At 24.9% G+C, this 15,448-nt stretch overlaps 2 protein-coding genes across 2 annotated transcripts; both read right to left on the minus strand. All coding sequences in view use genetic code 6, as the record gives it.

The window, feature by feature from the left end:
* Positions 1-253: 253 nt before the first annotated feature.
* On the minus strand, positions 254-7,354 carry TTHERM_00678480 (latrophilin/CL-like GPS domain protein; the record flags this gene model as incomplete). Its single annotated transcript, XM_001027824.2, has 12 exons — positions 6,813-7,354; positions 6,231-6,484; positions 5,832-6,085; positions 5,365-5,690; positions 5,151-5,300; positions 4,882-5,040; positions 4,536-4,781; positions 4,412-4,485; positions 2,931-4,332; positions 2,062-2,698; positions 1,693-1,941; positions 254-1,630 (listed from the first exon to the last, which is right to left on the minus strand). The coding sequence occupies exons 1-12, from the start codon at positions 7,223-7,225 to the stop codon at positions 254-256; spliced, it is 5,541 nt and encodes a 1,846-aa protein (XP_001027824.2). The 5' UTR covers positions 7,226-7,354.
* Positions 7,355-8,006: 652 nt separating this feature from the next.
* On the minus strand, positions 8,007-14,954 carry TTHERM_00678490 (transmembrane protein, putative; the record flags this gene model as incomplete). Its single annotated transcript, XM_001027825.2, has 12 exons — positions 8,007-9,386; positions 9,457-9,714; positions 9,773-10,388; positions 10,441-11,884; positions 11,938-12,008; positions 12,317-12,568; positions 12,626-12,784; positions 12,843-12,992; positions 13,070-13,392; positions 13,529-13,782; positions 13,975-14,252; positions 14,482-14,954. The coding sequence occupies 12 exons, from the start codon at positions 14,952-14,954 to the stop codon at positions 8,007-8,009; spliced, it is 5,658 nt and encodes a 1,885-aa protein (XP_001027825.2).
* Between the last annotated feature and the right edge of the window lie 494 nt (positions 14,955-15,448).

The raw sequence follows: 15,448 nt of genomic DNA on the forward strand, positions 1-15,448 counted from the left end.
AAAATTTTTTAATTTAAAAATTATTTGAAAAATAATACTTTCATTTTATTAAAATGAATAAATATATTTAAGTTAAAAAAAAATGATTAAACAATAACTTTAAATATTCATTTGATTAAATTCATTAAAAAACAAGCAAACAGTTATAAATCAGTATTTGTAATTAAAATATAAGTTTAAAGCATAATAATATTATAAATTTAATCAAAGTTAAAATTTTTAATAATAATTTTTAGTTAGTTAGTTAGTTATCTCAACTTTCTCCTAGACATAAATTCTTAGCTTTTATGAGCTTGAGCATCAGAACTGAGTTACAGCTTTACTGTAATTTTATAATAAAGAAATCAATAACAAAGTAATCTGCAATTATTGTAATGATTAAAAGGGCTATGAAGTTTGTAAATTCTTTTAGGGTATTAATATTCGAAGAAGTTAGATTGCTAAACATTACCAAACAATAGACAGTCAATGTGAGGATAAAAATATATTTTAAAAAAGACGAGTAAGAATATCTAACTTAGGATGTACATATCTTTTCAATAGTTGCTAATATGTAGAGGATAGCAGGGATTACATATTAAATTATTGCCTTACCAATAAGAACTTAAAAGAAAATAGATAACCCTACACCAAAAGTCAGAGAATCGAGAGGAGTCTCTATATTTACTGAAGATAATGTTAACCATTCATAGATCGCAATAAATTAGAAGAAAAGAATAGTTCTAACTGGAGCAGTAACATAAGGGAGAGGATGAGTGAATGAAAAGATAGGATGATAATAAATAAGCAATCTGAGCTTTTCTTGCTGCGCTTTGTCAATGTATTATTTATTTTTATCAAGCTTTTCTACATACTTACGTAAGGACTCTGCACGTTCTCTTTATTCATTATTTTCTTGTATAGGAACTCCCTATATAATGTTTGGAGACACTTCTAGAGTATATGGATCATTCATGACTATTTAATCTGGTGCATTTGTTGGATTTTACAATAGAGTCATTTATGGAGAAGCTTAGTTTGTCATATAAGGCTACTGATAAAATGTGCTTATAGGAATGATATTCACTTCTTTCTCCTTAAAATTTTTGGCTGGTTCTCCACTTTAGTCGTCTTAGTTAGCCATATCAATTTCTTATTCTTTTAATCTTCTTGCTAAATTTTGGGCTATTTTATCTATTTGTTCTGGATTTTAGCTAACCATGTTGGCATTATCAATGTTTACTTAGTCTATCTACAATTTAGAAATTTTACTTTTACTTTTTATTTGAACTTTTTAGGTTTCTGTGGCATCACCAAAAATTGGTACTCCTGCTATCATTTATTCTTTTTCAATCTCTCTATGATGAGTCACATGGATACCTTCAAGCTTCATTTCTTTCTATTAAGGCGGGTATTAAAATTATTGCTACTGATTGAAAATAGAATCTATTTATTGATCTTAGTTTATATTAATAGTCACTCCACCATTTTACTAATTAGGAGGGCTTTTCTAAATCAAACTATTACTCTGAACCTATTATTAGATTATCTAGCTTTATCTGCGTTTCTAAATTTTGTCTCTTTTTATTGCAACGATTCCCCAAACATGACCAAGAGTTATAATAATTACAAAATTCAAAACAATAAACAACTAATTTATTTATTATTTATTAGATTAATAAAAATATATTTGTAATGAATAAGAAATATTACAGATTACTAAAACTAGTAACTGGAACTTGAAGATAAACTCTTATTATCTGAAGATTTTGTGTAATAGTTAGGATTATAAGATTCGATTTATACAGCAAAATTAGTAAGGTGGTTTGTAACGCAAGTAAAAGTACCATCACCATTATCTATGGTTTTCAACCCATTTGATGTCCAAGTTCCATCTTATAATTGGTAAGTACAATTCAACGTATAAGGTAATTAATAGAACTACATATCTTGTTGAGTAATCTATATATAGATAGAAATAAAGAATATATTTAATTTAAAAGAAATAAGTAAAATTTTAGCCAGTAAATAAGTAAGATAAATGATTCTAATGAAAAATATTTGTTTTTGAAAATATCTTACTTATCTTTATAAAGTAATTTAGATAGGAGTTTATGTGTTCTACACTTAGTACTATTACATGTTGCTTTTTGATCTTATAGTAATATCAATAATATTTGATGCTACCAAATTGTAAGTAGTGTTAGTATAATTTTATTATGATATTTGTTATAAATCGCAAGGATAAACTATAGCTTATGCATATAGATTTCCAGCCTAGTAGCCGAATACTGAAGTAGGAATAAATAAATCCCATGAAGTTTATGGGGTCATTCCATCTCCTGTCATTTCAATTTGTTAATTTCCTTGGTAATTTGCATAAGTTAAATCTTGGATCTGTGCATTTACGTTATTTAATGAGAATGTCATTTGTTGCCCTTATTATAAATTATTTTATAGCAAATATAAAGTTTACACAAAATTATTTTAAACAGCTTAAACCAAGCTTTGAGTCACTGTACCATTCGAGCTAGCTTTTCTTAGAATATCAATAGCAAAATCGTTTATAGATAATAATTAACCAGTTGATTAAATTGCATTGGAATTTGTATAGATTTAAGGAGAATTTAGTAAATTCATGAACTTTGACATGATGTCGCTGTTAAATACATCTCTTATTTAAACAAGATAATACATTTGATTGATCAAATTTGATAAGCTTTATTTATTAAAATAAAAAAACAATTAATTATAAAAATTTTTAGATATTGAAATATTGTAAATCTTTATTAATTAACATCTAATTAACACTAAAATTTTGAAAGTTTTGATCAAAACCTAACGGCTTCTAAAATATGTAAGTGAGGAGGATAGGTGTTAATTAATTAAAGAGGATTTACAATATATTTTTTTTCAATTATAAAAATAAAATAAATTTTATTTTGTTTTACATATTTGTTGATGTAGTCGGGTTTAAAGTAATGTTTTATAGCAATTAGCTTGATTAATCTAAAAAGCTATTATAAACCATTTGGACCAAGTTAAGATCAGCAGTGCTCCAGCTGCAAATTTCACCAGAAAAGCCGACAAAACAGTCACATTTATTATAATAAGAAGTTATATTTTATTTGCAAGTACCTTAACCTGAACAATCTTTGGCTGCATTACAGGTTATAAATATATCGATAAAGGGTTGGTTGGAAATCATTTTTTGGATGGATATAGCTTACTTTTAGCCCAGATCAAGACTGGGTACTATATTATTTTTTTGCAATTATTATGTGAATGCAATTAAGCTTGTTAAATTAATTGGTGCATTCTAATTCACATTTAATTAATTTATTATTTGCTATAATTTAGTTGATAATGATTATTAATTTTGTGTTTAATTGCATGGCTACAAATTTATAGTTAGATTGTAAACCCTTTACAGAGCAGAAACTCCATATACAGTTAAGTAGATTGTGATATTAGCAGGTGCAAAAATTTATGGGAACGTGTAGGCGTAAGTGTAATTTAATCCTAAAGCCTGATCAGGATTACTTCTGAAAAACTAATCGTTTGTTTAGAATATTGTGTAATTATTGTAAGGATAGCTGATGGCTGACATTTGAGCACTTATCTGATACTATAGTAAATAATCATCAGGACTAATATTATCTAGATAAAAACCAGAAATGCTAAAATAAAATGTTTAATTTAGTGCAGTTCCCGATGTCTAATCGACAGTAAAATTACCTGGAATCAGCTTAAAGGTAGAAATTTATTAACTGCTAGAGTAATTAACGTTATTCATAGTAACGTTACAAGTAATATTATAAGATTAGTCTTCTTGTAAAGTGTTAGCTGGAATTACTCCATTAAATTTTGTATATTATCCTTAGTTTATGTTCTACATTTAAATTGGAAGATTAAGGCCAGCTACTGTGCAATTGTACTTAGGGTTTTAGGTTAAGCTTTGGATTGTATTAATAGCTAGAGCAATATTAATATTACTTTAAACACAAAAAAGGTTATCTACAGAATTAGTATAATCAACAATAACATCTATTTCAGTATTGACGTTACAAGTATATTAATTATTTTATGCTACAGTTCCTGGCGGACAATTTTACAAGCAATCATAAACATTTTAATTAGTTACTTAAGGATGTAAAATGCTGCTCAATATAGAATAAAGTCCAGATGCACAAACTTAACATTGGCTTTAACATTACTTGCATTAAGAACTTCCAGGAGGAACAATATACCCTTAATCACAAGTTTTTGTACAAACTTAAAAAGGCTATCCTCCAGTTGAAGGAAATCTAATTTGCTAGTAATAACCTGTAGCACAACCCAAACAATTTTAATCTGTAATTAAATTGATAAAAATATTAATATAATTACAAATTTACTGAAATAATGCAAATTAATTAAAATGATATTTTACTCCCTTGTGAGTCACAATTTGAACACGAAGGATCACAACTAATGCAATAAGAAGTCAAGCTTTTATTATTTATCCTATTTTATAATTAATTATGATCTTAAAATACTATTTTTAAATTTTTTACCCTAAATTTTAATCGTTGGAATATGAATTAGTATCAAAGAACTACTAACTGGTGCATGGAGTATTTACACACATATTTTATATTTAAGTATATCCTGAAGTACAAGACTAAACACACTATCTACTGTTAATGCTCACTTAGCTAAATAAACTTTGAGGGCATTTAGCTACACATGAGTTGTAGAAATATGGAGTCCTACCTTAATAATAAAAAACTTTTCCAATTTAATAAAGGTTTTAAGGACATCTATTAATTATTTTTATAACATAAGTATGAATGATGAATTATTGAATAATAGGCTTAATTTGAATTTTAAATAAACAAAGTTGGCAATTAATTTATTTACTGTTAACTGCAGACTCCTTGGCTTTAAAAATAATCTGGATTATTGCATTAAACACATTCAGTGATCATATTTGATACTTATAACAAACAAAAGTTGCAAGAATAATCACACATGCAAGTATCACCTTGAAGAATAGTACCTGTTGGGCATGAATCTAAACTGTGTTTATATAAATAATAATATGAATTAAAAACAATATTAATCAATTTATTTATTTATATATTTTTAGGTATTTTTCCCTTCTATTATTATAATAATAAACTATTTACCATAACTAGCTAAAATTAACTTAATTTTCTTTGCAATTCCCTACATTATAACCACTAAATGTACAAGCTCCAGTACTGTCAAGAGTAAAATCTGATGAAATGCAGGAAGTGCAAGTGAATTAGTCTTTACAAGATCCACAAGGATAAGGACTATTAGAAAAAAATTTAAATAAATTTGCTTGAAAACAAAATAATTTCAATCAAATTATATTACCATTGCATGCATATTGATTACTTTTAATATGGATCATAAAACAAAAATTGTGAACTATTACATTAATTTTAACAGTAATTGTTAGGATTAAGTAAATATCCATTTTTGCATGAAGTACAATTATTTTAATAAACTGAACACGTTGCACAACTTGAGTTACACTTTTAGCAATTAGGCTATGAAACTATTTATTAAAACTTAAACTGTTACCATAAATCCATATCGCTTCTGCTTAATTGATTATAATAGCCATTTTAGCAAACTCCAACACATTACCCATTTGAAATCTAGAACTAAGTCTTATCAGTGCATGCTGTGCAAGTATTCTATAAAATATTAATTTAGAAATAAAATCAAATAAAACAAACTTCTACTTTATTTGGATTGTAATTACAATTAATGTCTTGAAAATTTTAAACTTAAGATAAAGATAAAATAAAAAATTTAAAAAATGAAATAGTTGTTACCCCATCAATACATTAAACGCAATTTGGAGGACAAGGTTAGCAAAATCCATTATTATTATATTCGCCATAATTACATTTTTGAATACATGCACTACCACTTAAAATCATATTATTTGGGCATGAAGTACAATAATGATCACTTTTTTAGCAAGTTTGGCAGTTAGAACTACAAGGTAAGCACTGTTTATTAGATTAATAATATCCTTAGGCACATTAATAGCAATTTGAATTGCCAGCTGAAAAACAATGAAGGCCTATTTGTATAAATTTAGTTTTATAAATAAATGATAAATAAAATATATATTGATTGATTTATGTTTAGAAGTTAATATTGTTTTACTTTCTAACTCAACAAATTAAAAATAAATGAAATAATTTGTTATTTAATTAATTTTTTACATGAAACGTCACATTTTTAACTGCAATTTCCTTAAGAATCTTGATAATAACCCAATTGGCAATTCCCTTTTAGTACACAAATCTACTAGTTATTGGATATTTGTAATTGGTAAGAAAGTAAGCAAGTATTGCATTTTGTTTTGTCTCCACTACAATCTTAGCAATTTTAAATCTAACATGGTTCGCATAATCCAGTATTTTTATTTAATAAGAAACCATCTTCACAAATACTGCATTCATCCTTGCTGAAACATCTATTTTTATATTTATTATTTTATTTTAAAAAGCCTTTAAAAAATTAGAAGATATATTTGATCCACTTATTTTGCATTAAATTAATATATAAAAATTATTCCAGTAGTATTAATCATAAATTAAAAAATTTGATTACATAATTTATGTTGTTAATTAGTAAATTAAAAAAAAGCTATTCAAAGTAAAGTAATTGCGTTTTATATTGATTTATTTATTTATTTATTCATTCATTTTTTGATCTATTCAACCAAAAACAGTTAATATCTAAGCGATGATCATTTCTTAAAAAAACTCTTATATTTGTATTAATTTTAATATGGTATTTACTCTCTACAGTTTAGTATTGTACACGAAACACAAATAAGTTTGTTGCTGTATAGGTCTGGCGCTTACACATAGCCATCAACACAATCATAGCATGATGTAGGTTATCCATCATAACATGATTTACATGTTTAGTAGCAATCCTAACAAGGTGATGTTGGTGAAGTTTTGTATTATCCCAAAGGGCATGGACCTATATTTATGCATGCTTATAATTGCAAATCGTAGGTCATATTTGTTTCACATTAAGTGCACTCTTGAGTAGATGTGCTGCAAGTAATACAATGTTTTATATTACAAGCATTATTAGTAGTTTGATTCGGATTGTTACTGGTATTTGAAGTTTGAGCGTGAGCTTCTTTGATAGAGACGAATATCAAGCAGCTAAAAATCTAGAATAATGTTAACTTATCCATGCTATATAATTTGCTTAACTAACTTTTAATTGCTAAATTGGCAGAAAGATAGATAGATATGTAAATAAATAAATAGAAGAATGAATGAATCTGTTTACTTTTTATGATGTTAATTTTTTTATTTTTTATCTAATCAAAATATTATAAAGTGTATTAAAAAACAGGCTTATAATCAATCAAAGATCTTAACGCTATTGAAAGGTAAGAGTGATCCTAAAATTTATTTTTTATTCAAGCAAAAGTTCTTAATTATTTTTACACAAATAAATAAACAAGCATTTGAACTCACAAATTCAGTTCGAAATAATCATTATATGCTTATATCTTTTTTTTAAAAATCACCTTGAACAAAATCTTATTTAATTTGTAAACGGTAAACATAAATGTGATTATAAATATAGTCAATCTACCTATAGAAGAATCAAACAATTTAAAATTTAAATCGAATGATTTCGGGAATATTAAGAAATTGTGTGAATAATTTAATGAATGCACAAAAAACATTAAATAAATATTAAAAAAATAATATAAAAGCGGAACCAGCAGTAGCTAGCTGCTGTAGTAAAAATTAAAAGAATTTAATAATTTGTTATTTGAATAGAACATGAATAATATAATTTTTTGTATTTAATTGATAGATAGAGTAAATTTATTATTTTAAATTAAAAAGAGAAATATTAAATTATGTTTTAAAATATTTATTTGTTAATTTATTTTTAATAATTATTATTATTTTTACAGTTTATTTTTAGAATTTATTATTTATTTTTTTGAAGAAAATTCAATTTAGCTTGATGTCATTATTTTTTAATCGAAGCCAATTTTCGCCTGTTTTGAAATTAACTTTTTGAAGCATAATTATTAATAAGAATTCCAGAACAAAAAAGTCTAAAATTATGTTAATGGCAGTTTGAATCAAGAAATTTCTAAATTAACTCATTTATTCAATAAATTGATTCACAATGCAAATTGTTATTATAAATATAATTTAGAGGAAGACAGTTATCATAGGGTAAAAAAGGCTTAGAATAGATTCTTAGATGCTGTTTGTAATTTTTTTGTAAATGCAAATTTTCAAATAAGCTATGGTGTGAATGAGGTAAGATAAAAAGGCTTTGATGAAGGAAGATATTAAAAAGAAATATAAGAAAGGAAGTAAGTTAACTTATCCTGGTTATTAAAAATTTTTCTATTTGGATACGCATATAATTGAAATTAGCTCATAATAAATTATGTTTAAAAAAAATAGAATAATTCTTTAATTAATATCCCGGTACCTCAAATTTCTTGTAAAAGAATAAACAGGATGATAATTTAATAAATTATCCTATATTATGGTTATTTCCTAAGATGGTTATTAATTTTGTTCTTGACCTGTGCATTGTAGTTGCTTGCTCATATTTTATATTTCTTCATCTTTTGTTTTATACTTCTTCTCATCTTAAAAGAAATTTGTTTTATATATATAATTGTTTTCATTAGTTTTATTTTCTTATGACGCAACACAAATTTAATCAATTTAAGTTGCTATTATAGGAGTTTCGGTTGATATAACTTACTTTTAAGCTAACTATTCGCTTTTTTGTAAATTTTAACTCTAAACACTATTAAAACACATTATTTTCATATTATCCTCTTCTAAATCACAATTAAAAGTGGGCTATTCTAGATACTTCTGCGTTTAAAAGATTCTATGATTAATTGAAGCATTCTAATAATGCATTGTGTCTTGCTTTAGAGTGTAATTTAAATGTTATTATTCGTTGCTTGTAGTTTCCTTTACATCTGATTATTATTTTTCACAACAAATCTATTCTCTTTGCTTATATTAATCAAGATTACTCAATTAACAACAGTCAAAAACTTAGTCTTAATTTATTTTCTGGATTTCTTAGAATGAAAAATATTTCAAAATTAAATTCTACTGAAATGAGTGCAAATCGCATTTCTCTGAAACAAATTATTTTTGGAGACCAGAGTTTTATTAATTACTATTTTTTTAATTACTTTAAATTTCTTTCTCAATTTAATCCTTTCCATTTAATTTCTAATTTTAAAGTGACTGAATAATCAATTCTTAATTTTACTATTTTTTATTATTCCAACAAATGATCACTAATTACACAACTATCAAAATAGCCGTGTTTGTGATGGAGAAAATCTAACAAATTAACAAAAAAAATATTAATTAAAATTAAAATTTAAATAATAAAATTAAAATATTTAATTACATATTGTTTTAATTCAGATTTATCTATCTACACTTATGCAGGTTATTAAGGCAGATTGTTTCCATTTTAGATTTATTTTTTATCATTTTTCACTATTTTAATCGCACATTAAGTAAGATAAATTATTTTGCACCTCACAAAGTTGTCAAATATTTCTATTTATATATTATCTGATGACCAAACAGAATTCTAAAGTAGTTAAACACATTAATAAGATAAATTTGATTCCTCATCTACAGAGATATCTTCAATTTTTATCTGCATATTTAATTATTTATTCATTTTTAAAAAAATTGATTAAATTTCAAAATTTTACATTTAATGGGATGTCAAGGATAATTGAGCTTTCTAAGCTTTTAGCATTATAATTTTTATTCTAATAATCTTTATCTTATAGCTATAACATTATTATATCACTTGCAAATATGCTAGAATATAACTAAGTCATATCAATTTTTTATTTGGTAACACTTATTGTGTGTTTAATAATTATGAATTTTAAATTTTCGCCCACTTTAACCAATTCTTTAATAGGAAGGGAAATAAAGTAATCTGAACCAACAATCTAAAAATCGCTTAGAGAGACATTTTTCATAACAGCGAGATCTTATTTTAAGACTGATAAATTGTTAAAATCATACTAAATCTTATATCCATGATTTGTAACCACCTTCCCAAATAAATGCTGCAAGTTATTAATTATTCTTTAAAAGTAATTATTTTATCCCATTTTGCCTAATTCTGTAAATTTCCTAACGAGATCAATCAAAACATCGGCTATGAATAAAATTTTGTCTAAGTTTTACTTCATAATTTTATCATTAACAAAAAAGTGATTTAGCACTATATCAATTAATATTTCAGACATCTCGTAATTAATAATGTCTTTCATTTAGCAAATAAAATGAATTGATTCTAAAATGTTGTTGTATCTAAATTTTTTAATATTTTAATGCATTAATAAGAAAATGTAAATAAATTTACTTGTTAATTTTAAATTAATTAGATAAAGATAAAATGTGTATTTCTATCATCTCATACTTAAGCTAAGGTAAACTTATGAGATAAATTTTTTATACTTCTTGGTAGTTATCTGCTTTCCATAAGCAATTTTCTCCTTAGTAACCTTGATTACACTAACATTTTTAGGAGTAAGACTAAATTTGTGAAAGACATTCTCCTTGTTCAAAACAATCAGTTTAGTTATTGCAAGGAATCTAATAGTCCTTTACTTGTTGCAATTATATTACCTTTGATTTGGAAGAAATTTAGCTAATATTAAATTTAGGTATAACCCCTAAAAGTAATAACTAACTATTAAACTATATCAATACTTCACTGTTAAATGGCTCTCCTTTTTATAAATTATATTCATATACTGTCTTTTATATGAGAGATTAAATATCTACAACTTTTATGTAATAAGGTTCTATATTCAGTTAAATAACCTAATAATCTGTTATTTTTTAGAAACTAGCAGCAAGAATCACTCTTACTTTTTGTTAATTTTTTATGTACGGAAATGTGTAATTTAATGAGTAGCTAAAGTTGAGTAAAAGAGATGGATTTATACTATAAAATGATTAGTCTGTATTAAGCAAAGTAGTATTAGTAAACTAAGAGTGATAGCTATAATTTTCTACATACAAAGTGTAATTAAAACTATAATATTCACTACTCACATTCTCAAATTTGTAGCCATTAATAATAAATTAGAAGGTATCAATTATTGCTACACCACTAGTAGAGTTTGAATAAAAATTTCCAGCAATCATCTTTAAAGTTTCTACCTAAGTAGTACTTTCGAATTTCTGTTTAAACATTAAAACTATGCACTTTAAGGTGTAAACTCTTCCCTCTTTCAGAATGCTCGCATTGATAGCTGAAGAAAATAATTTTTAATTTAAATTATTTTACTGCATTTGCAAATATTAATTAATTTCTAATATTGTGCAGCTTACCAATTTATCTTAAGGTATCTCGTAAGGAGAGTTAATTTCCAAACTGAAATTAATTTAATCTGTTGTAAAATACTTATTTTAAATCTAATTATTGCTTTTATCAAAAATAAATTGAAGCTTGACATCGAGTTTGCATTCTTTTATTTTAGCATCATAATAAGTGTTTGAGGGGCATTATTAAACACAAAAATATTTATTTAAGTCAATATCGTTTTAATTTGCATTATAACTATCTAAAAATTTAGGTTATACTTTAAATAATGTGTTGATACAGGAACTACAATTTTTTTTACAAACATGACATTCATCTCTTGCAGTTGTGTCAAGCTGTATAACTTTAATTTATTCGTATCCTTTATCACACTCTTATTAACATTAGTGACCAATTTTGTTATTATTATTATTAATATTATCTGTGAATTTCTCCTATAAAGTAAAACCTTGTTTACAACTAATACAGTCAGTGCCTTAGGAATAAATAATAAAAATCAAAATATAAATATAAATAATTAAAATATACTTAAAGGTCCTACGCATTATGCACACTCTGAAAAACATTTCTTACAATATGTTAACTCTTAAATAGTCTAACTATTAAGTTTAATTTTATTTATTACAAAGTTAAAATAAATCATCAAGATATCCAAAATTTCTTTGAAAAACATGATAAGAAATTATTAAATGTAAAAAATTAATCAAAGATTTGTATTAAAAAAAAATTAGCATTCACATGATTATTTCTTTTTTAATAATTTTGGTTAATTTGGAAGGAATTTTAGAGGGAAAATAAGTAATTTTATCAAACTAAAAATAAATCAAGAAGTATTTAGCAATATTGAATTAATAAAAAAACACTTAAAGAAGAAAAAGAATTGTTCGATTAATAAATAATAGCTTACTTGATATTAATCAGATCATCAAATATTTTTTAATCAAAATATGTCTCTTTTTAGCATATTTACTTGTTTATGCAAAATTTAGACTTATACTTTTCAAAGTTGGCAGGGCATTAGTTAGTGCACTACTTATTCATATTTGGTGATATAGTTATTAATTAGTTATCTTGGCACTCAATTATACAAGATGTGTATTCATATTAATAATTTATTCCCTAGTAGATTGCAGTTGCAGCTTGAGTGTTTTCAGGGCATCTGTTTTTTTAGAAATTTTATTAATGATTTCGTTTTTCAATAAAATTATGTTCATACTTATCTAAACAGGTACCTTAATATGAGTATTTGTTGTTCTATTTACAAGTTAAGCATATGGTCTGTAAAGTATTAGTATCAAAAACACATTCTTTACAACTATAATCACAATAACATTTGGTACCAAATTAAATTAGTCCTTTTGGGCATATATCGAAGCTTTTTTATATTTTGTGTAAATTAACTTTTATATTAGATTATAATAAATTATCATTACCAAAGTGGTGGGTTAGAAAACTCTAGAGTTCCTTATTTGCAAAATCCACCTTGAATATTTTAATAAAAGCACTTTCCATCAGACAGCGTGTATCCCTCAATGCATGATGTGCAAGTATTTCTATCTGAGCATTCTTAGCAAGGAACTTAACTATGTAGAATATTTTATAAAATTAAGAGTAATTTAATGAATCAGAAAGCAAATAAGTGAATAAGCAAGTTTCTTACCAGTTCATGCATACAATTTATTATGTGATCGGGTCTATGTCTTTATATTAGTTGGATTAGCAATTTTTGGAGCATTTTTAATTTGAAAGGAAATAATCGGAACTACATTAAGTACAATTTCTGTCAGTTTAAATGCACTCATTACAATTTGTATCACACATTTAGCAATTTATAGGTGAGATGATATCATCAAATTTATAATTTTACCATAGCAATGTATCTATAGAATTTAATTAATTATATTAACCTGAAGGACAGATATTTACACATTATCCATTAGCAATTTTGTAGTTAGTGTGATCTACGCACTTTGTGCAGGTATTCTTTTATTAAAAGTAAAGTTTACTTTTTCTCAAATTTAATCAGAAATTAATTCTAAGAATTCACGATAGATAGATCGATTGATCAATCTATGTTTATTTAATTTATGAAAGGAAAAAAAAGTAATTAAAAACATACATAATCAATACAACTAAAGCAATTTGGTGCACAAGAAAAGCATTAACCATTATAGCCATACTCACCTTGTCTGCATTTAAGCTCACATCGAGACCCATTCAAAAAATACCCTTATTAGCAAGAAGTGCAATAATTACTTCTATATTTACATGTCTTACAATTAGGTTCACATTTCATGCAATACTAATTATTCATGTAATACCCCGTATTACACTGATAGCATTTGTCATTTCCGCTCTCATAGCAGTGCAAGCCTAAATAATTAAATTAATATGAAATAATATTAAATTTTAATAAATTATCAAATCAATAGCTATGATTTGCATTCTAAATAATAAAATACTTAAAAATAACAAAATTTAATTAACAAATTGAATGCAATATTTTTTTTTAATTGTAATTTTTTTGAGAGTAATGACTGTAACCAAAATTAAATTAATTTTTACATGATTAATCACACTTCTAACACTTGCCAAACTTTTACAAATAATACCCTATTTGGCATAATCCCTTCAGATAGCATATTTGTGTTTAGGCTTATTTGTCACTACTCTAATCGTTATATATAGTTTACAGTGAGTAAGCTGCAAAGCATTATGTGCAAATAGAAGGAGAAGTCTCACATACCATGCAATTATCTACTTCACATTTCTTACACTCATTTTTTTATTTGTCTAAATAATAACCGCTTTAGCAAGACATGCAATACTTGAATTAAGAACACCTTTGATAGATAATTTATAAAATACTTATTTCTTTTAAGAAAATAAATTAAATCAGTATAATGAATATGATTTTCTCATGAAATTATTGCTTGCAAATATAATACTATTAGTTTGTTAGCTAGTGGTTTTGGAAGAAAAAATTTAATTTTTTAATTGTGACTAAGTTTTGTGATTCGATGTTTGTTTAAAGATAGATTTCAAAAATTTTGTTAAAAGAAATTAATTTACTCTAAACAATTAGGTATAGAACAATTTATGCACATTTTTCTGTCAGAAAATTGATCTTAAATAAAAGCGTAACCATCTATGCACTCAGTGCAATCATATGATTTATTGCTAGTGCAAGCCTTGCACGTTGGATGACAATCCAAACAAGGAAAATTGTTAAATTACTTATATTATCCATATTGACAAGTACTTTAAGATATACACATTAATAATTCCTTTGAAAAGTAAAAACCATTGTCACAATCTTAGCACAAAGAAGTGCTTTTATCACAATTATTACATCTATTAATCTAATCACATGTCTAACTAGAGTTAGCCTGATATAAAATAATATGTATAATGACTAGCTTAAAAATAAGCTGCATATTTGAATGATTTATTTCTTAAATTAAGATATCTTCAATACCCAAATATGCGCTTTTCAGTTTATTTTTTGTCTCTTTAATTATCTATTTTAATAGTTTTTTTGACATGAAACTTAATATATTCAATCAAAAAGTTACTATGTAATAAACTTGAGAATAACTCTTTAAAATTTATACTAATTTTAAGACTTCTTCCACTTTTGAGTTTTATAAATATGCAATATTTTTTCCTCCAAAAAAAAATAAATCATATCGATTACTTGATAAATAAATATATTCATATATGAATGAAAATGTGCTTCAATCCAACATTTCATTTTTTTGAGCATTCATTATTCTTATCTAATTTTATTAATCGATGTAACCTATTATTTTCATTTCAAACATCTCAGTTTGCATTTTTAATTTATTGCTCAATCAACCATTACTCTAAATAATTTCCTTGTTTATAAAAAATTATATTTTGTAAGTGTTAATGGACAATTTAAATTAAATGTCTTAAAATTCTTTATTTATTTAAATTTTCCTTTAAAAAATAAAATGGAATAAAACTGCAAGTTCAAGATCAGCTTCCGACTCTACAACAAATAGTACTAAAACCT

The sequence above is a fragment of the Tetrahymena thermophila genome (assembly GCF_000189635.1).
Source record: "Tetrahymena thermophila SB210 genomic scaffold scf_8253823, whole genome shotgun sequence".
Taxonomy (NCBI): Eukaryota; Ciliophora; class Oligohymenophorea; order Hymenostomatida; family Tetrahymenidae; genus Tetrahymena; species Tetrahymena thermophila.